Genomic DNA, 23,012 nt, shown 5'->3' with positions numbered 1-23,012 from the left:
GATAGTAGGAAACTCCAAAGAGAAGCCAGTATGAAAGGAACTTCATCCCATTATCCCACCCCCCATCACTTTTGGGTTGAGAGAAGAAACACATGTTGATATGCCACTCGTATGTTAAACCAACCTTACTGACTTCTGGACGTCGTCAGCCAAATCTTGCTCCCTCAGCACTAATACTCTCAATGATATTAGTGGATGAGGCAGGAAGGGTTTTAGCCATTAATTATATTGTCTTCCCAACTATAACATATACTTCTATTTTACTATCACTTTACCAGCAAACGCGCAACTAAATTTTAGTTCTCTTTTGTTAGGAAGTTGCATACTTTAATAGGTCATCGGGCAGAGATCAGCAGTGCACAGTTCAACTGGGACTGTTCCCTAATTGTTACTGGATCAATGGACAAAACATGCATGGTAAGATAATTAGAGCTATACCAAATGCCTTCTGTCTATTGCTGCCCGGGCCCTACAGCAAATAATCTATTGTTGGGTTTCATTTATGATGAATACTTTTAAAGTTTGTTGTGTGTTTCAGAAAAGCATTGTAACCTATTCAGAATCATTTTGCATACTACACATTTTGCCTGTCTAATGATTTATAATGGTTACTCATTGCAGCTGAACTAGAAGACAGGATTTGAGTGCTGTTACAGCTAATTTGTTGAAATAAGTATAAATAAGAGAGGACAGACATTAGTGTGGTCTGACCTTGGATTCTGACTCAGAAGAGCTATTATCTCCTTCTGGGTGTGCTGCAAACTTCCTTGATAACCTTGGGTAGGACAGATTTTCTAAAGAGATGCCCAAAATCCATGTGGCCTGGGAACTTCTTTTGTGTTGATGCTACCTGCACTTTGGCAGAAGAATTGGAGGAAGTTCCACAAAAGAAGGTTATAGGACTTTCTTGCTCTGTGACTTTTTTGTGAGGTGTCATGATTTGGTCCATACTGATCACAACACTACAGTGAAACAATGATCTTTACACTGCATTTAATCCCGTGGGGTGTTTTTTTTCTGAGTAACATTGCTTTTTTGTTTCCTAATTCAATGGAGCTCATAGACTTGGTGCAGAGATGAACTCATTTAGTTAGATTAACTTAAAAATCCTCCACATCATCTTTAGCACATTGTGCATTACCTACCTTGAAAATAACATTTCTCTTGACTAGCTTTATATAGCTGCAGCTTTTCCCTCACTTTTTTAGGTTACGTTAATAGGATGTAGAATTTCTGATACAGATCTGTTTTATCCCTGCATCCCTATGACTTTGACAGTGTGATTTCCACTGAAGCTTACTCAGCTTCTTGATTTAGAAATATGCATTCCTTGCAAATGAGCAACATTAATTAATTAGTACTGTAATCTAGTACCATCAATTTGGCTCTTATTCTGAAGAATAAAACATCAGTTGTTAGACCTGAATGCCCTGTTCATTTCAGTAGAGAATTCTGCTTAAATAATGGTATGTCCCAAACATATTGGGTGTTTATAGATGTGGTCCAGGAGGCGTCTCTGAGAGCTGCTCTAATTAAAGCACCCAGAGCATCACGTGTATCAGTGTCTCTGCGCTGAAAAATGGTGGCGGGTGTGCTTTAACTAAAGATCATTGCACAAGCTTTAGTTAAAGCGCCCCCACCACCGTTTTTCAGTGCAGGGATGCTGATGCACATTACGCTGAAGTCTGCTGGGTCACAGTATTTACCATGCTCCAGCAGACTCGATTAGGTGTGCTCCAACATGCTGTAATTACAGGGCATTAGAGCAGCCTCCCTGCACATGTATAGGTGCCTGTTAAGATTAAAACAAAGCAAAAAAAAATTAGACTTCTAATGATATTTGTTTTGCTTTGCGCTAAGCCAGTACATTTTCCTTTCTATTCGTTTATATATCTGGGTGAATATCATAGTGATAGGTTTCTTAATATATTTACATTCTCTCAGGCACCAAGGCAGTGCATATATATATATGCAGCAGTCATGGCACTGATTGATTACATGCATATCAAGCAACTTAGTCAAAATAAATGGCAAGATTACTATTGATGGCATGTAATTATTTGGATAGGTTTTCATTTATTGCTTTTTATCCTTATGCAGCTTTGGAATGCGGTGACTGGGACACGTGTGGCTACTTTAACAGGCCATGATGATGAAGTATTAGATGTCTGTTTTGATTATGCAGGCCAGCGTATTGCAACTGCTTCTGCTGATGGTAGGTGACTTGATCAGGGCTGGACTGCCTTCACATACTGGTAGTTAAGAAAAAATGAGAGCAGTTTTTCTGCCCTAGGGTGATTTCTGGAGTGGAGGAAGATGATTTTGTTTCATTTCTGGTACTTGAGGGTTTTGTAGGCATATTATTTTTCAAAATATTAACTTTCAATGTTAAAGTATCCCAATACCCAAAAGATTTTTCCCATGATACATATTAATGAAGTCATGTGATGCTGCATACTTCTTGGTTGTACTGATTTGCCCATTCCATTGAAATAGTTGATGTTTATCATTTGGACCATTTGCTAGCTTGTACTTTTGCTCGTGTTTTATCCAGAGTGCAAATGGCTTGGTCAAACTGTGGGTGTAAATTTAGAAGTTGCGCAATCAAAGGCAGTAAAAAGCCAACATTTTTCTACTAGGTCATGGGGTTTTTTTTACTTGTGTATATGGGAAATTTGTGGTGATTTAAAATGTCAGTGTGCACTACAAATTGGTAAATAATGACTTCTTAGTAGTAACTATTGCTTGGATGAACCTTGAAAACATGATAGAAGTCATTGGGTTTCCTTGTGTAAGGAAAAAAAATGATTCATGTTCACATGTGCAGCATTGGACCTTAAGTTAGTTATTTATACTTCAGAACAACTTCTGTTTCCATTAGTGTTAATGTCAAGATTCTTATTAAATTAAATAGATTGAGTATGAGGCCCTTCATTCTAGTAAAAGTAACCACTTATGAAAACCCCAAACCCAAACAATTACAGCTGACCCCCTCTTCTACTCCTACAGGATCAGCAAGAGTTTACAATGCAGAAACAAAAAAATGCATTGCAAAACTGGAAGGTCATGGAGGAGAAATTTCAAAAGTGAGTTGTGGGGTGATTTATGCCTATCTATATTCTTTCCAAATGATGTGCTAACCATTAATTGTTAGGTGTCCAAAAAAAATGATAAATGTAAGCATTGTTCAGATTTGGGGGGGGGGGGGGGGAGGGTTGGTAGGGTGGTTTTGACAAGTTCTTATTTAGAATATTACCTTCTGAGATTTTGGTACTTTATCCTATTCTCTTTTACACCTTACTTAGTATAGTACTGTAACTTAAATCTTATGTTTGATACAGTAACTTGTACCCATTCATTTATCTGAACAAATTCAGTTATCTGAATGGGTTATCAGCCGAAGCTTTCCAAAGCAGGTAGAATTATTGAGGAATGTACAGTATTAACATCCCTCAGTGAGAGAATGTTAGATTCAGGAGGGATAGTTTTATCTGAGCTAATATAATCTATAAAGTACATCTTCCAGGCTCACCTCAGGCTTGCTGACTGAGGACTCGCTGCATGGTAAAATTAAAGCTGGATAGAAAACAGCTATAGAGTTGTTACACATTTTCAAGCACTAACTTTGTAGCTGGTTGGCTCTTTTTATATCTGGATAGTCATTTTTATGGTATGTTAATTGCTTTGTACATGTGGTTGGTCTAAATCGATTGCATGATTTAATCAGTTAGTTGCCTAATATATGTAACATAGCAGGGGGCTGAGGGATATTTCCACAGGCATATGCTTAATGAAGGAACCGGCCAGTGACATCCTCATGGTCTTCAGTTCTGGAATGAATTTCTTTATCTGGGAGCTGGAGTTTGCTGGGCATGTTAAAAGACTGATCTATTTTTACGCAGTACTTTGCGTGGAAGGATGGATGTGATAATTCAGAGAATTTACTGTGTTGCAGGTTGATTATGAGGTGGGGGTGGGCAACAGGATATGTTGCATATCATTCCTCATCAATAATTCAGCAACAGTCTGTGTAATGAAAATGTTAAATTAATAATAAACTTGATGCAGTAAGGCTACTTTTATGATTATACGTGCTGGGAATTAAAATATGTAAGCAAACTGTCAACATACATTTAAGAAAGCAAAAAGCCAGCCAAAGTAAATTGCTGGGAATTGAGATTTAACAGAGAAGTACCCTATTATTGTATGGCTGTGGCATACAAATAAATTATGCAGTAGCAGAGCAGTCATTATTTTTGGGGCTTAATATCTGAAGTTTGGATCTTGATATTGGATTTACAGGGAGCTCCAGATGCAAAGGTCTGCTTGTATGAATCCAGCAGCAGACTACATCAGGGATTGCAAAACTAACCACTAGGCCGTGCTCCCTGACACCTATACAGGCTGAAGTACTAAATGTTGTCACGTAGTCTTGCATTTTTTTTTTTTAAAGATCTGCTTCAATCCTCAAGGGAGTCATATTCTAACAGCCAGCTCTGATAAAACGGCTCGACTTTGGGACCCCAGTACAGGACAGTGCATTCAGATATTAGAGGGACACACTGATGAGATATTCTCATGTGCTTTCAACTACAAAGGCAATATAATTATTACAGGTAACTAATGTTTGACATCTGGAAGTGAGACTGTGTTTTTATTTTTTTAAAACTTTATGTTAGAGCTTGAAAAGTGGGCTGAGACTGTTTCATAGTAGTGACCCTGAGCACATAGCATAACCAAGGTTGAATGGAATGCTCACTTAGGATATATGGCTCATTGTCATACTGTTGCAATCTAAACTTAAATGTAGTTTTGGAGAAAGCGTTAGGACTGAACCGTTGTACCTGCTGTATCAGCATGTATACCCACAAACCAACTGAGTCACCCCAGTTCTCATACTGAATGTGCAGTGAGGAGATACTAGATGGGCAGGATACAGAAAGCTTCTGAAAAAGGGCTGCATACCCCTATATATCTGGACCCGGGCTCTGTGCAGGCTCCGTCCATCCTCAAACAAACAAAGCTGAGGCACAAATAGTGACTTTGCAATGATTTGGCTGAAATGTCCACTTAGGCTGCAGGGATGAGTGCAGAAATGCAGCATACCTCCACTGTCTCTTCACAGGTTGGGGCTGGAGGATTTTGCATACCAGCTACTTGTGTGGGTTGCACACAGTAACTATGATTTTGATATTAACAAAGACATAAATGGGAAGGGCAAAAATAATCCCTCATAATGTGTATTTATTACTAGGGAGCAAGGATAACACCTGTCGGATATGGCGCTGACTGAAGATGAGGTATGACTGATTGGCTAGAAGCTTTGATGAGCATCAGGAGTTTCTTGAAACCAATAATCAGCAACTCTTTCAGAATCTGTTTTCCTTCAGTCTTTTTCTGCCAGGTTTCAGCCTTGCTAAAGGAGGCAAATTACCTGAACTTTTGACAGGTCCAACCCTTAGGACTGCTGAAGTCAGCTAATTATCTGAAAGACACCACTACTAGCACTAATATATGGTTTAGGTGCATGTTTTCATATGTCAGTGTTTGTTTTCCTTGTAACACTTTTAATAAAAAATAGAATCATGATTCTACAAAATGTCTAAGATGTCATTTACACATCTTTGAGTGTTTCTATATTACATTAATGCTTTTGTTTGCTAAAAAAGCTTACCTTTGATAAAAAGCTTAAGTAGAGAATTTGTGGAATCTCCATCCTGAAAAATGTTCAAGAGCAGGCTGGACAGACACTTGGCTGGGATGGTTTATTCAGAGATGATCCTACCTTGGACTAGATGATCTTGTGACGTCCCTTCCAGGCCTGCTTTCCTATGATCCTAAAATGTCGATTTGTATTCATTGTAATATGATTTTTTTTCTATCTTGGAAGAAAATTCTTTATGACCTTAGTTGTTTCTAAGCTGTGTTGCTGCTACTAAATATGAAACTTTATTCTTTTTAAATTAAAAAAAAAAGGTATTTTTCATTTATTCTCCCCCTTTACAGCTAATGAGGTATTATAACCCCTGAGCCATGGGCAACTGGTGCTGGTACTGCATTAGAGATCTGCAATCTTTTGTGTTGTCTGCCTATCCCCTCCCTACCCCACCTTCCTCCAAGCAGAGCAGCTGGAATATCTTTTTTTCACAGAAGGGCAAGGAAGTGAAAGGAGCAGAGGCCAGCCTAGACAGTCCTAGCAGCAATGGTGGAACCTGTGAAGAAGTAAGGAAGGCATCAAATAGGTAGTGAAATGAGAGGGGTGTTTAAAGTGTCTCTGTATGAAGTGGAAGAATCAATTGGGAAGAGGTGTGTGCATGTGTGTGTTGCATTTGGTTGGTATTTTTAATCCTACATAGGGTATCTATAAGCATAAATTAGACGTGTGCAAATCAATGAACAGAACTGCCTGTGGTTTGTTGGGCAAATACTGTTTTCAGGAGATGCTCTCTTGTGGAACTATTGGGTAATATAACTTACGTAATTAAAGAAATCTGTTGCTGAATAGAATTACTGACATAGATGTTGAAGTCATGCCTAGAAAATCTACTTTTGCAAACTCTTCATGCATAAATCCCTTTGATATCTAAGATGTACCTCTAGTACAGGATTTGCAGGATTGGATGTATAATCAGATGGATGAGATAAGTAGCTGCTAATTAAGAGAAACTGAGGAAAACAGTTTAAAGCAAATTATACAGATGTCATCAAATAGTTAACCCCCAGGTTTGATCTCCCACGAAGCTGTCATGCAGTGGGAAAAACTCCTTGGCACTGTAACTAAACAGTAATTCTTGCTTAATCTTTCATCCTGCATTTTCTCCTGCTGTTATTTTTCTTTACTGTTCTTTTTCCCCTACCATACATGAGAGATTCCACAAATTACATGTCTTCAGAAGCTTTTGCATTTCAGGTCTTGTCCTATTTCTATGGCAAAACTCTGTCAATTGTGGTCTCATAGCTTGAGTATGGAACTGGGAATTGGGACAGCTGAATTTTCTTTCTAACTTTGCCTTAGTTTTGCTGTGTGACCATGGGCAAGTTTATTGAAAGTTTATTGCTTTACTGAAGGCTGAGAGAGGGATGGGGAAGAGATTTGTCTTACTACTACAGGCTCTTAGGCCCAGGCAGTTCTTACACAGTACATAGTCCCAAAGCCATGTGCTTCTGCACCAAAAAAGGTTTAGGAGACAAAATCCTGATTGTCCTGACATTTCTTCTCTCAGTAGCATAGTAAAGCTTGCTCCTCATGGAAGTAACAGGAGGTCTGGCCTTAGAAAGTGCTGACTTGCCCAGTATCTGTAAGGTTCTTCTCCTGGGGGTCAGAACTATCCAGTGGAGGCTCTGTTCTAGCCATCACAGGCTTGTTGGTCCCTCATGATTCTCTTTGACTCCATGTCACTGAGGAGCTCAGGGCAGTGGCAATGCATAGGGGGTGTACAGGGGTGTACTTGCACCCCCTGAGAGCGCCAGTGCACCCCCTGAGTGGCCACACTTGCTGCTTAGGCAATGGGCAGGGGGGGCAGGTGGGAGTGCCGATGCCCCCCCTGCAATCACTGGCCAGGGAGTGGAGTGCCATGGCACTCCCAGAAGCAGCTGCGGCCATAGCAATTGGCCATCTCATGATTGGCCATGGGGGGGATGCCTGCACCCCATCAGCGAGATTCAGCGGCCCCCTCCGGTCGTTTACTGGTCTCTGGTGGGGGTATGTGTGTCCCCCCCCCCCTTTAATGCAGCACCAGTTGCCCATGGCTCAGGGGTTATAATACCTCATTAGCTGTAAAGGGGGAGGATATTGACTAGACACTTGTCAGTTCACCTACATTTAAAGTGGAAGAGTTGCTCCCCATCTGCAATCCTATTAATCTCTTGAGGGTATTTGGTGGGGCCAGATAGCGTAAGTGTCTCCTGATGAACATATTTCATTGGACTAAAATAGTCAATTTTTTTAAACATTGCTGCCTGCTCCATGTTAAAACTGGCAATAGACCCCTTCCCAAAGTACTACTTCCCTCTGGCTTCCAAATGTTGCAAGGCAGCTCATTTAACTATGTCCAGGTGTTCTTGACCCATGCAGCCAGGCAGTAATTCAAGGGCATACATTTAGAAAAACAAGGACTCTAGAGCTTTCCCAATAGCTGCAGAGCCAAGGCAGTATCTTCATCCTGAACAATAGAATGGTGTGTGTATATACATGTGTAAGAGGGAGTAGATGATAAGGAGGGCATATAGAGAGTCAGATTCATGGGACACCTATACTTCAGCCCTACAAATTCAACAGAACTACAGCAAAGAGATTTCTCTTCACATTATTCTCCAACTCAAATTTTCCTTCCCCCAAAAGCAACCAAAGCACATCAACCTGGGCATTCTCATTTTGGGGGTACTGAGACTTTTAATGAAGGGATGGGAGGTCCATTCCAATTTACCTTTTCCTTTGTTGTTCCCGCAACTTTCTCCACTGTCTTTGTCTCCTCTGCAGCTGGTTGGGGGCACAATGGCTGCAAAATCCAGTGTCTTCACTACAAATCATTTTAATTAGCTTGGTAGACCAGCTGTCTCATATAACTGTTTATCCTGCTTAAATGTTAACAACTTTACAGCTTCAATCCAAATTCTTTTCTAAGGGTCTATTCCCAATTATAATACTGTTCAGAGGACTGGGTCTGAAAAATTTTAACCAGTAGCTTTATGTTTGCTTATAGTTGCCAAATGTTGAATACAACCATGAGTAGTGGCTTGGTTTTGAATTAAATGTCTTCCTGTTCTGGTCAGCAGCTGTGTGTACGCTGTCCATCTAAGACGGAGATGATTTCTATTTATAAAATAGCTCACATGAGCTGTATTCATTTCAGCATTTCTCCTGACATTCTGAAAGTGTGAATACATGATTCGTGGTTACATTTCTTTTTGGTATGTCACCCAAGCCTGTATTAAGGCCATGAGACATAAACAAGCTGTATGTGCAGGAAAATCACTCTCTAGCAAATGGATATGTCCTGAATTTAACTGAATGAATGTGGGTGGAGGACAGGAATTTATACTGTTGAAAATAGTAAAATATAACCAGCTTTAATACATCAAAGCTATTATGCGAGGATAATCTTTGATGTTAGCACAAGGAATGAACAAGATTTAAGTTATCAAAAACTAATGACAATAAAAATAAAATCAGTTCCTGTATATACTGAAAATTTAAATTCTTACACTTCCAATGCGGCACCAAGATCTGGCATATTAAACAAAAGTATGTGCTTAATTTTGACACCATTGCTGACTTGAATAATTAGTACTATAGTCATACAAATGTGGGCTAGCTTTGCATTTCAGAGAATCTTTTTGCAGGTCAGATCCTGTCTGGTCATTATGTATATGTGCAATAAAGTGAATAGAAAGGTCTAAGAAATCTCTGTCCCCTTTCCACAGACCCCATGCAAAGGGAAGGCGGAACCACACTCTGGATCTGTGGTGCTTTCAGAGTGCAGGTGTTGGTTCTTACTTAAAGTTGTATGCAGTATGAAGGCCTCACTTCTGGTGTATTTCAGTAATACTCATTACATTTTAAATGGACTGTAATATTCTGATAACTCAAGTCAGTCAGGCCCAGCCTTTGGTGTGTGCAGTGTTTGAGCAAATTAAGTAAGTTCACCTGGGCTTTTTTGTACTCATAGAACAATGACAATTACAAACTTGCCTTAACTCCTTGCATTTTTCCTCAGCTGGGTGAAAAGTAGGGTGCAGTTGGGATTATGCTGGGTCAGATACTGAAATACCAAAGTGCTAAACTCTCTTCTATTTCAGTGGAGGTGCAGGTGCTCGGTATTTCGGAATGAGGCTCCATATCATGTAAATAAAAGCCTGAAACAAAGCCACAGCTTTCGTAATGGCAATGAAATCAACCCATCCTTAAAGGAACCTTTTATATAGCTAGCTATTTTATTTGCTTTGATGTCCTATAATTACAGCGCATTGGAGCACTTTGATTAATCAAATCTGCTGGAATGTGGCAATTACTGTGCTTTAGCAGCCTCCTGCATCTCGTGTACAGGTTTCCCTCGCTTTATACAGTTTCTGCATGTGCGAATTTGCTCTTATGCCATGACCCTTTTTATACCAAAAATTTGTTATATGCAATGTAAATACACTCTTATGCGATTGGTGTGGTGGAAGCCCACAGTCAGCTGCTTTGTGCGGTGCATTGTGGGAGTGACGTGCACCAAGCTATAGTCTCCTATATGGATCTGTGCTCCTCGCTCGTTGTCTGCGACATGCTTCTATAGTTGCACATCCCCATTATGGCTTCTAACTATCCCGCTACCTTATCTCCTACCCCTCTCCCTGGTCCATCAGTGAAGCCTTCACCACCCACTCTTTACACCAACTAAACATTCACTGCCACCCTGTGCTTTTGGGTACTGTCTGCTGTTAGTAAGTACCAAAATTGTCTTGTAAAAGTGGTAGAAATGGGTCTGGGGGTCAGTACAGTCGAGGTCTTGAAATGTATCCCTATTTGTTACATTGGGAGCCACTCTAATTAAAGCGCTGTTCTGCTTATTAAAGCACTGCTCCACTAATTAAAGCACTGCTCCGAGCCACTTTAAGCCTCTAAGCCAGTCTAATTAAAGTGCTGCTTCCCCCTGAAGCATGTGTAAAAGTGCCTTTAGATCAAGGGCGGGCAATTATTTTGGGTGGAGGGCTGCTTACTGAGTTTTGGCAAGTCATTGAAGGCCTCATGGGTAGCCCCACCCCTTGAAAGGTGTCCCACCCTCTGGTTGCAATCTGGGGACCAGAAGTCACACTCCCTAACCCCTGACCTTTGCCACCAGAAATCCGTCCCCTTGCCCCCTGGAATTGTTCCTTTCAGCAAGGGGTTTTGCCATCTCTGAACCAGAAAAATACAAAATTATATACTAAAAATCAAACATTACTACAACATTCATTAATTTCATGTCAAAAAATATTTTTGTCCTGATTTACATGCGTTTGTATAGTGTACATACAGGTGATAGTATAATATCTTAAAATGAAGTCTTACTCTTGTATATTGTGGGAGAGTATGGGGAATATGGGGGGTGGATATATGTTTGTGGGTATGTGATTTGTCGGGGGTGGATAGGTGTGGAGGGGATGTGTGGGTGGGTATGGGTTTTGTGGGGGGCTATGCATGTGCTGGGGGAGGGTTGTGGCTTGTGTGGAGGGGGGGCGGGGTTTGCCCACAGTCTGCTCCTCTCTCTCTCCCTGCCATGGCAGGCAGAGCCCTCACCCACGCTTCTGCAAGCCTGGCCTCTGCACTCCTGCCACTCCTGGCCCTGGGGCACTGGTGAGGATCTCGTGCTCCTGCTTGCTGCCACTTGCCCCATCTGCCACTGCTGCCCTTCTCCTGCCACTTCCCTGTCCCACTGTCATCCCTTTCTCCCCCCTCCCTTCCCCCCAGCTGCTCCGGCACCACATTCCCGACACTGCAGCTGGGAACCATGTGATGCTGGAGTTGTGCATGGGGGGGGGTGTGCGCGGTGGGAGTGGGGAGATGGCTGCAGCAGGCAGGGCAAAAGAAGCAGAGAGTGGCTGCTGTGGCTGTTTAGTTCAGCCACCGGCTTCCCTTGGGTCCTACTGTCCCTGGCTCGTGTCATCTTTGGCAGGTAGCCCGGGCATATAAATATTAATTTTCTAATTTTTTTAAGGGCCCCACAGGCTGGATAGAATGGGTTGGTGGGCTGGTTCCGGCCCACTCCTGCCTTAGATACTGTTACTGGGTTCTGCAGACCCCGTTTCAGACTGCTGTGGAGCCTTAGTGTAGGCAGAACTGCCTGGTGTTTCACCAGAAGGCATCCTCCTGCAGCAGGACAGTGCCCTCTCATGCAATGCAAGGATTCAGGCTTATTGCTGATTCACTTTCTTATGACATTATAAGAAATTATGGCATTTCTTTCTCTTACATTACACATCCATAAGTCTGACCCTGTTCTGGCTTCTGATAAAATCTAATCACCTACCTAGAGTTTTAAAAAGAGAACTACAAATAGATATAATTAATAGGTTCTAAGGTGCTGAACAACTGCAAATCTAAAGAGTCTCATGTCACTGTGAGCTAAAGGTAATTCGTTTCTTTGAAAAGCAAGCCACAAAAATAAAGCTAGGAGCTTGACCCCATGAAGTGAGCATCCCTAACTCTAACTGACTTTTTGTTGTAAAAGGCTCTGTGCCAAATATTGCATTCCACAGAGGAAGCTTTGTGTGGACCCAGTGACCATCACGAATGCTGTGTAGTTTGTCAAATAAAATGCATCATACAGTTAGTTTGCAATAAAACTCATCTGTAACTTTTAGGAAGGTAAAGAGGCCACATGTTGTAACATAAATTTATTTCTGAATAGTTTGCGACAATAAGAACTACTGTACAGAAGTAACTTCATCACACTGTTACAACTCAGTCAAGTTATTTGTGCTTTTTAGGATAAGTAAATATTTATTCTATCACAGCAAAATGTTTGCATACTGACAACTAATGGTATTTGGTCTAAAAATAAATACATTTTTCTATTTATTAGATCAAACAAAGTACTTTCAGTCTGGAATACTCAGCAGTTTTGTTATTAACATTCAGTTTCTTGGAGGTACTGAATACCCATAACTTCCATTGATGTCCACAGGAGTTGTGGGTATCCAGCACTTCCCAGGAACAGGTCCAAAAGCTGTCCATTCACATTTAGTGTACGTAGTAAACTCCCCTTTATACTGACAGTAAAGTGACTTTCACTGTACTGTGTGTACTGCAGAATAGATGCAGAGTTAGCCATGTAACTTTTTATCACATACAGATGTTGATACACTGACAATCTTTTCTTTAACAAATGAGTGAGAGCACATGCAAGTGTGGAAATGAATTTAATGTTAATATATTATGGCTCTTTTGTTATAATTTATTTAAAACTATTTCAAAATTTTCAAAAATACTTAGTGCAAAAGGATAATTTCCCAGGACATATTATGGAAGCATATACTGTGATAAGGAAAATAAATGTTCTCTTATATATTTTCTCAGGGAAATGCAAGCAGAATTTCTTATAGTATTTTATTTAGGGAAAAAATGAAATGTGGTGTTTTTTTTCAAATAAGTAAATCACAATATATATGCAGTTCTTTATTATAAGTTCTTTTTCCTTTGAATTTGAAACCAATGTCTTTGGCAGATTCAAGAGAGAGTATAGTTAAATGCATAAAACTAACTGATCATTTGAGCTGCAAGATATTGTAGTTAGATCTTATCAAATAGTTATATAAATGTTTTCATAACATGAGCTATCCTATTTCATCCAAACATTTACATCCAAAATGAGTGGTTCAATCCAAATGTAAATATACATTTATTTAGCAATAAGACTTTATTCTTGTAAATACTAACAGCAAAACTAAATGTATAATGTATATTTATGACAACACCGTCTAGTTTCTTCAGGCTGATTTTCTTCTTAATAACCCATTTATTTAAGTTAGATTAAGATTTAAATAAAATAATATGCTCTTATAGTGCTTGTTCTAAAGATCATAGAGCACTTTACCTAAAAAAGTTACTATTAGTACCCCCTTTTTATAGCTAAGGAAACTGAGGCACGGAGGTGAAGTAAATCTCCCAAGGTCATATGGCAGGTAAGTGGCAGAGCTGGGAAAAGAACCTAGATCTCCTGATTCACAAGTCAGCGCTCCCTCCACTGGCCTGTGCTGCCTCTGAATAAAATGAAAAGGTCTCAGAATGTTTTTAAAGAGCAATATTTTGTGTGTCTGGATTTCATTTCCTTTAGAATAAAACAATTATGGAAAAGCTTGGAAAGCAAATAAACATCTCTCAGAAGAAAATTAAATGCATTAACAGAAATCTTTTTTTTAATCATCTACCTGTAAAGATATAAGACCTCCAAGTTTTCTGCCCCTTTTGTAGGTTGCTGGGATTTTAAAAAATAATTATATAGATTTCTATATTATGTATCTAGAGAGACATTCTCCTAAGCATTTGGAAAACAACAGTATTCTAATAGTTAAACTGTACAAACAGTGTTTTAAAAATGAACGTTGAGTCTATAATTCCACTGCACTTGATTAAATTAACCAAAGGATATTAACAGAATATTTGATTACAGAAATATGTCCTGTTTTCATCCAGTCATTTTATAGTCTATTAATTTAAAAGGCATAATTCTTCCTCTCTTAGTACAGTACATTCTAAAACACAACACGTCTAAAGTCCCTCACATGATGTAACAGTATAAGTACACCTTGATTTCACTTGGCTCAGTGTACACCTGTGGAATGGACCTGTATTGTGCCAGTTGAGTTTGTATATTTGTGCTCATTTTATGTACTGATTTCTGAAAATTAGAGCGTTACACAAACCACGGCCACTTAAGCGGGACTTAAAAAGAAAATGCTGAACATTAACAGGTTCCTTATCCCAATTCGAGAAGCCAGTCAAAAAGGCTTGGTGTCAACTCTCTGCTTTCCTCATGTAGCTTGCAGTATTGAACCACTGCACGAAAGATATCACCCACTTTCCAGGACTTCTGGTGAACTAACTGCACAACATCTAGAAACTAAATAAAAATGATATACTTAGGGATTTGTTCAGTGAGTTTTCTTAAGTAGTTTTCATTAAATGCACACAAACCATTCTACAGAGTGTTTGTCAGCATGATAAAAATCACGGCCCCACTGTGCATAACAAATAGCACTGAAATAAGTTTGATTCTATCTATTTATAAAACACAGATCTGAAATCCATTTTCATTTGGCTGTTTTGAATTTTGCATTTCAATTCAAAGACCCCACATAATCTACAAGATCCAGATTGAGATCTCAGTGACACTAATTAAATCAATAGCAACTCCTGTGTAATCAAGTTAGTCCCTGCAATGTAACTTGGACTGTAAGCCTGAGAACGAAATGCAACCATCTTTGATACTGATAACTCAGTATCAGAATAATGGTATTGTAAATGTTGAGAATTGAGAGCGTCAACATGAAGAGCTTATATTTGAAGTAAAATATATTTGTTCATTACCATCGTCACTGGTCTTGTTATGTTGCATTTCATTTAGTCTTGAACAGCTGGAAAATCCTACATTGTGTCCACTTTTGTACTTAATAATGGGCTTCATAATGTCATGCATCTGGTCCCATCCTTTCTTTGGCTTGGAAATGAAAATCAAAGCTTTTCATTTCCTTGAGTTTCACAATCAATAACTAATTAGGTTCCTCTATATACAGCCTCCAGTTTTAAACCACATGAGAAAATATTGCATATCTGCAGCTAGGGTAGCTGTTTGCCATTTTTATGCTGCACCCTAAACTTTTAATATGTATTTTAATACTATTTAATAGGTGTGCAATCTCCAGAAGCAGCATTGTAGGCAGGATATGCTTCAATATTCTTTAGTGCATTTTAGCAATTGAATTAACTGTTCACAAAAGCAGATGGGTAAAGCTGACAGCTGCTTTTTAATAAGATGCAATTTGGACAGTTGCTGCTGAATGCATTTTAAATGATGTTTATGATTCCCCAATGCATGTACTCAAGAAATACCAAACATTATATCTGCTACATAAAATGATCTAATTATAGAAATTATTTTAAAAGTCCAAAATATTGAAGTCAATAATTTTTCTTCATTAATATATTTAAATACTCTGACACTTTCATTAGCCTCATGACTTCATGGAGTTTGTCACTCTCCATGGAAAATGGACAGTGTGAAATGGCAATCTGTGAGCAGCTCCAACCCCTTAGTATAAGGAACAACTCCACTGTACCTGAGGGGCTACAGTTTTTGAGGGGATTTGGGGCTTCCATGTTGATCTTGGTGATTTGGTGGCTTGAAATAACATTACAGTTGCATTTAAAAGGTCTTTGAAATCTGCATGCTTCTCCATTGGAGCTATGCTTTCAAAACAGTGGGTAGTAGGGTAAGTAAGGTTTGATTAGTAGTAAAGGGCCCAGTTCTACATGCCCTACCACCATTTTGCTATTCTGTTTGGCACGAATTCCTGATGTCCATGAGACTTCACAGAACCCTTCAGTAAGCCTCATTTCTGAAGTGACAGATTTGCCATTGCAAAACTGGTTCAGTTGGCAATGCTGACTCTAGTAATACAATGGTGACTCTAAGTTTTAACTCGGGTGCCCTGGTGGACAGCCTGCTGATAATAAGTTAACAGATATATTAGCATAGTTTATTTTGCAAAATAAGCAATATAAGAGTCACACTAAGAGTCTTCACAGAACACTTCCCTACATATTTGAGCACGGTGGATCAAATTCTTCAGTACACTGGAGCCCTGTATACCAATTCCACCAGCCCAAGGATAGTCTGAAGTCAATACATTTGGTCACAGTAGAAATCTTTGAGTGTAAGAGCTGCCACGGCCCATTCAGAGCATCACTGTGTTCCAACTATTCTCCAGTACAGGAATCTTTGGGCAGCACAGCAAACTCAAAACAAGTGAGATTTCTAACTTGTATTGGGGGCTGAAGCAGAGAGAGGGGGCCAGAACAGGCCCATGTCAAATTCTGCTCCTGCTGTCATTAACATCAGAGGGGTTGAGGTTCTGCCAAACAAGTTTAACTGGGCCCTAAGCAGTAAGTAAGACTTTGTTGGTATACTGGAGTGATCAATTACCAATTTGCTAAACTCCACATAACATTTGACACTACCCTCTTTGTTAAGGTCTTTTTGACTAATACTGTCTCAATTTAAGCAGCTGTCCCTGATATGGCTGATGTCAGGAGGTGCATTCTAATTGCTGGAGAATATTTGGTTGTTTTTGAAGTAGTGTGATTTTCATTGGTGATTATTCATTTGTGCAGCTGCTGTTGTGCACTCAAACTAATGGGGCATTTAAATAATCTCAACTCATCTCTAGTAGACGGCAGCGCTACAACTATTCTAACAAAGATCTGTTGTTGTTAAATCTACTCTTAAGACCATTTCAGTGACTTCAATATAATCAAATTTGTTTAAAAGCTTTTGAGCTTAAAAAACACTGTCTATGGCCAGGAAAGGAAAATACTACCTTTTCAATCCTATTTTCCTGAGATTTCTTGAAGTAGATGGTTGGGATTCCAAGTTCAGAGGCAGCTATCCACTGAAGTGTTGCTCTGAGCTCTGCATCAGGGCACTCTGGCTCCAGATCAAAGTTGATCACTAACAGATCCTTTTGACAATTGGATGTCCCCACTGACAGCCCAGAGGTGCTTTCTGAAACACAGTCATGATGGCATTACTTTTATTAACCTCAAATACTCTATGGCAAGTCAGATGCCAATGCTACAGGTGAAACAGTTCAGCTTACCCTCTGTGTTCTCTGGCTGTTCTTTAAGGAACATTTTTTCTTCTATTAATTCACTTAAAAACAAACAAAAAACAAGAAAACCTGTTAGTAATATTTTGGAACAGTAAAAGCATAGTTTAATGCAAGGTGAGGTAGCATATTTATCTTATAATGCACAATTTGAATCTATAATATTACAAAGATGATAAAATATATAAATGGAAAAGATACAGCAGGGTACTGTATCTCATAACAGTCTCATCAGGGACAGCCTTGAGACACTACACAATGCTACTACAAGAGTACAGTGAACTGTTTTCAGTGTATAATCTACATCACCCTTCTTTAAGGTTGACAGTGTATCTTTATGGTTGATAGTTGTGTTATCTTGATGGGAAACTGCAAGCCCTGTGATTCGGTGAAGTACTGTACTTTCTATGTGCGTACCTTTCGATGTTGATTCTGCTGTAATTGCTTTCTTGTACTCTCTCTGTCTGTCATAGCTGGATGTAATAATAATGCATTAGTACCTCCAGCTGCTATTTTCTAGCATTTTAGTTCTTCTCCAATAACTGGATTATATTAAAATAATCCAAACATCTCAAGCAAGCTATACTTTGTATGTTGCACTATAGCAGACAAACTCCAGTACAGTGTCAGAGATCTGCTTTTTCCTGCCCTCCTTTTCTGAGAAGTAAGGCCATGCACATCTACATACTGCAGAAGGCTGTCAATCTGGTAATGATGCTATTGATTTTTCTAGTATTCCTAGAGGTTTAGCAACCACTCACTACATAAACTTCCATTTTCTCATCAATCAAGGAGAGTTAAATATTGGAGACTTTGGCTGCTATTATGGAAGAACAGTATTATCTGACCTTTGGGCCCCTGCAGACTGTAAATGGCATGATGGAATCTGAAGGCGTAACTATGGGTTCTTGCATCAGATCCCATTGTGCTATATGGCTGGTGCAGGAAGATCCTGGGACTGACAGTTAACAAGCTTGGCTGTTGGGGAAACACACCATGAGCTCCCTGGCTGGGAGCCCTCATCATCTGGACTCTGAGAGATGTTGGGTTGAAGTGTCTGCATGGAGCAGCCAGCACTCCATGGTGTTGAGGGAATGGAATACATGTTTTACTAAGGCTAGCAATCACAGCTGCAACAAAATATTTATGACTCTATAGAAATATCAGTGTCCAGTGTGTTTATCAAAAAGGTTAGAATTTCTGATAGCAAGAGAGGCTAGTCCTGCAGGATGGTGTCCCTGAGATAAAGACAGGCTACAAACCATTAATGGGTTGTTAGAAATGTCGAGGGTCGGGTTGAAGGGGAGGTGGTCACAGTGACTTTGCACTGTACCATGTTTTCTGCATGATGTACAGTATACTTACTTCCATGGGTGCCACTGCATCACACCATCTACTAGCAGGTCATACCATGTTTCAGGGTACCAGAATCTTTAGGCAGGTACTTGCACATCTCTCTCATTTTATTCCTATTGAGCAAGGTTGGTAGAAACATGCCCAGAGACGGCAGACAAGGAGTATCTTGGGGCAAATGATCACTTTTTTTAAAAGAAGCTCGGTGTTTCTCTTTCTTCAACTTAAATTGGCTCTATTGTACTTAATCTTACAACTGTTACAGTAAGCCTTGTTACAGTAATAGTTGCAAAGTTTTCTAGCGAGGAGTGCCCACCCAAGGGGAAGTGGATATCTCAGTTTCACCTTTTAAGCAAAGCACATGGTGGCTATGCAGCTCCTTGAGACATCCACATGGAACAGCTTTACTATAGGCTGATATTGCCAGTCTGCAGGAAGATATCTGCATGTACATTTATCGAAGATTAACAACTGCTGAGGCAGCAGTTTAGAAGCATGGTTATTAGGGGTTTGGCACATACTGTATGATATAAATTATTTTCAGCTGACATTAGAATAGTACTTCTAAATACCAGACTTCATTTTAGTAGCTACTTACTTAATCATGGGAGAAGATGGCATGTTTTCCTGATAAATTTCCAGGTCCATAATGCCAAGACTGCTAGTTGTACTGCTGTTGCCATTGCTGACAAAGCAAAAGTTTAAATATCAGTGTCAACCTCCACCCCTACATGTGTCCATACATTTTCTAATATGCAAGGAAAAGTCAATGGGCTCCCCCCCTGGAATTCAGAGCTATAGCTTTGACCCCAGATTCTACAAAATCAGGGCATGCAACTCCAATCATGCTCAACAAATGATTCCCAAGAAAAAGGGCACTGATATGTTTAAAATAATATGAGACTTTTCTTAAATTATTCCTGGATGAGTCATGCATCTACTGATGCTGTGATATGAAAAAAAAAGATGGACTCAATTTTTTTTTGTTAATAGTTTATGCAGTGATATGTGAATTTCAATCCAACTCCTAGCCTTTAATAGGAAAAACAAACTGCATGAGTACTTGTACAGGATGACTAGCAAGTGGTTAGAGATGTCCTGGACACACCTGCAGAGATTCAGATACCGCTGAACGTGGTGTTTTAAGGCAAGATATTTGACTTCCTGCCTTACTGTTTACCTGCTAGGGGAAGCCATGCCCATACTATAAGCGACTGTTTTAGTGTAGTAATCAAACCGTCTGAATACTGTAGGAAATCTGATGGAACCTACAGATACGGTGGCAACCTCTTATATTCCTGGCCAGTATGAAAGACAGAGATTTCAACTAAAGCCACTGTTTTCATCAAGGGCAATAGCATTTAGAAGTTCTCTCTGGCTACACTGCAAGAATTAAATTTTTACTCTCAGCTTGTCTGGAATAATAATACATCAAACACTGACAGAAATCAGGTACCTCATGGATCTCTCACTGAGTTGTAAGTAGCTACTTGTATCATCAGGATTATCCTCATCATTCACTAGCTGAGACCAGCTGCCCATGCTTTCATCACTGCTGCTGAGAGGGTTTGGGAATTCTTCAGCTGTTTTTGTTTCCACCACAGTTTCAGCATCTGTTCCAGTCCTAGTACTAATGCTGGCAAGGTTAAAAAGCAAGGCATTACTGAGATGTTAAGTATATAACACAAGCAAACCTAAGCTAGAATCTCTAATTTTCAGGTAATGTTGAGCTGCGTCTTATTGTTCTTGATTTTCAAAAAAGCCAGAGCAGGAAGGTATTTTAGGCAGATTCAGATTTGCATTTGTCTATGATGGGATACCTGTACAACATTATTTTGTCCTCACATCAGTGTAGATTCAGGTTATGTTCCTCATAGAGTGCTGAATCACAGCAGTGCAAACTCGTGGGAGATCAGAATCAAGCCCTCAGCTTGTGGACAAAATGAAGCTAAGTACATGGAATAACATTCCATTTAAAAAGTCCTTTTACTAGTCCTGTAAATACAAACACAAAACAAACTGGGTCTTCCAATTTGTTGGGAATAACATTTCTCCAAAAAATTTTGTTTAGGCTACAAATCAAAGTCACATTTGTCTCACGATAAACCATTTTATTCCAGGATGAAGTATAATCATTCAGGGTAAAAACAAATGTTGCATTTGATTCAGTTCTGGCTAATCCCAATCAAAACCTAGGACTGGCATAGCCCTTTATACATGCAGTTTGACTCTGGAATGAATGGCAATTAACTTGATTTGGCCACAATTATTCCAGGAAAAAGTGTTATCTTGGATATTCCACAGGTACTTGAAGTGGAAATATGGATTTGTACATCTGCAGGATCCCAGGATAAAAGGCTTTTTCCTGGGATAAATCTGATGTCTGTTTTTACCCTCAGACATCCGTGTCCATTGTCCCGAGATAAATCCTGAAATGTTCCTGGAATAAGAAGTACTAACAGTTTATCCTGGGACACTGCAAAGTGCATCTGAGTGGTTATCCCAAGATTGCATTACTGAATCCATTCTGCCACTCACTGAACCCTGATTAAAAGGACGATGGGTGTACACGCCTATCGTGGGATATTTCTGTTCTGAGATGAATACAGGCACAACTTGTCGAGGGACAAATGCAATGTCTGTTCCTAGCCATGCAGAAGGAACTGCCATATTACAGAATGCATGGTACTGTATTATAGCATGATGAAATTCTCTAATTATAAATTAGCTATTTAAACCCACATGTGGAAATATGTGCTTGTCTGGCTAGAGAAGCAAGAGGATGAAATTTACACTATGCATTGCCCGAGATATACTCTTTGAATGCCTTTACATTCCTTTTAATAAGTCTTAGTACTTATACAATATAGAATGTTATACTTTCAAAGCACTGTATAAATATTAAGATTTTTTTCATTATTTTCAGAATTTTAAAAATTTCTTAATGTATAAAAAGTGATACTTTTTTAGTTTAACTTTAAAACAAATCCTTTTTAAACAACAAAGTGTACAATGCAGATACAGATTGAATCTACATTTAGGTCAAATAAAAATCTGTGGAAAGTAATACTAGTATGATAAAAATCAATATAAACATATTTCAATGTGAAATTATATCAAAATTAAGGTTAAATATGGATCCCATTTCATCTTAAATAGCTCTACAGGACCTTTAACTGGAAAATGAATGTTTTAATCTGATATTTACATTCATATCCCTAAACCTATCTGACACTGAAAGTGCAGAAGCATTGTGCAAAGCCATCTTATGAGTTCTAACTACTGACTGCTACTACCCAAAAATTCTCTTATATGTTTGCCAACATAAATTGTTCTGAATTGTTTAAAACAGCACATCTTGCTTACATAAACCAAATGTAGCTATAGTTTTGCTCAGTAGTGCAGTCCTCAACTTTTGAACAAAACTTGGCCATTTCAAAACCACACGCAAATCCCTACAACGTTCAACCTTCAAGGCAGTATTGTTTCTATTTACAGGAAATTAGTACAATCAAATTAACAACAACAGCTTTCATAATGAAGGACCACAAAGTGCTTAACTTCCTATTTATAAACAAATCTCATTGAAACCCAGCCAGCTTTTTTTTTGGACAGTGATTGATTGTATGAAGCACAGAGGCAGGTGAAGGGAAAATTCTACCATGTACTGTGTTACAGCTAGCTCTGGAGCATGCCTAGGAAACACCTTCTTTCCCAATAGGATGCCTGTGTATATCCAGAATCAAATTTAATTTCTTTAGTCACATGAACTGTTGCTGCTTCAACTCCTGTCTGCTCTGAATAGCTAACATGCCTTAGAAAGTATGCACATTAGATTAACAGGGCAAACATTTTGTCTTTGCTTGCACCTGTGTAACTCTAATAAAAGAGTATGTGGTCCTATAGGTTTTGCTGATTAGAAGAAACTAACACAATGACTCCAGGAACGGAATTGAGGTGTAACTAAATTGAACTACAGGTACATTCTAATTGCTGCCTCTTTTCGTTTTCTAACCTAGTGCTCAGTCTTTCTTCTCACTTTGTCTAATGCGGTGGTTCTCAACCTTTTTTGGACTCCAGGCACCCCTCACTGGACTCAAGGCCCTCCTCTATAACTTTTGTGAATTAAGTGATACCCAATTTCAAAACTAATGTATATATTACAGTGCTTACCTCCTTGAAGAGGAGCTGGGCAGTGGGTATAGAGGATTGCTCAGAGGCAAGTACAAGCCTGAACCCTGGCAGCTTGGTTGATAATTGCTGGACTACTGCTATGCTACCATTTTTCCAGAGTGTAACCAATAGATTTGGAT

At 39.2% G+C, this 23,012-nt stretch overlaps 2 protein-coding genes across 2 annotated transcripts in view; one reads left to right on the top strand and one right to left on the bottom strand.

Annotated features, from left to right (window-relative positions):
- Positions 1–5,557, top strand: part of DAW1 (dynein assembly factor with WD repeats 1) — a 45,853-nt gene extending 40,296 nt beyond the window's left edge. Inside the window, exons 9-13 of the mRNA XM_006020734.1 lie at positions 315–417; positions 2,101–2,215; positions 3,010–3,086; positions 4,454–4,616; positions 5,255–5,557. Of these exons, the coding sequence (XP_006020796.1) occupies positions 315–417; positions 2,101–2,215; positions 3,010–3,086; positions 4,454–4,616; positions 5,255–5,289 (493 nt within the window). The 3' untranslated portion in view covers positions 5,290–5,557. The remainder of the gene's footprint in view (positions 1–314; positions 418–2,100; positions 2,216–3,009; positions 3,087–4,453; positions 4,617–5,254) is intronic.
- An 8,520-nt stretch (positions 5,558–14,077) lies between these two features.
- SPHKAP (SPHK1 interactor, AKAP domain containing) overlaps positions 14,078–23,012 on the bottom strand; it is a 92,900-nt gene continuing 83,965 nt past the window's right edge. Inside the window, exons 8-12 of the mRNA XM_025200444.1 lie at positions 20,156–20,335; positions 19,298–19,384; positions 17,338–17,390; positions 17,059–17,243; positions 14,078–14,582 (exon numbers count right to left, since the gene is read on the bottom strand). Coding sequence (XP_025056229.1) covers positions 14,439–14,582; positions 17,059–17,243; positions 17,338–17,390; positions 19,298–19,384; positions 20,156–20,335 — 649 coding nt within the window. The 3' untranslated portion in view covers positions 14,078–14,438. The remainder of the gene's footprint in view (positions 14,583–17,058; positions 17,244–17,337; positions 17,391–19,297; positions 19,385–20,155; positions 20,336–23,012) is intronic.

The sequence above is a fragment of the Alligator sinensis genome, unplaced genomic scaffold (assembly GCF_000455745.1).
Source record: "Alligator sinensis unplaced genomic scaffold, ASM45574v1 scaffold596_1, whole genome shotgun sequence".
Classification (NCBI taxonomy): domain Eukaryota; kingdom Metazoa; phylum Chordata; order Crocodylia; family Alligatoridae; genus Alligator; species Alligator sinensis.
The sequence above is the reverse complement of the archived record's forward strand: the minus strand, read 5'-3'. Positions and strand labels throughout refer to the sequence as shown.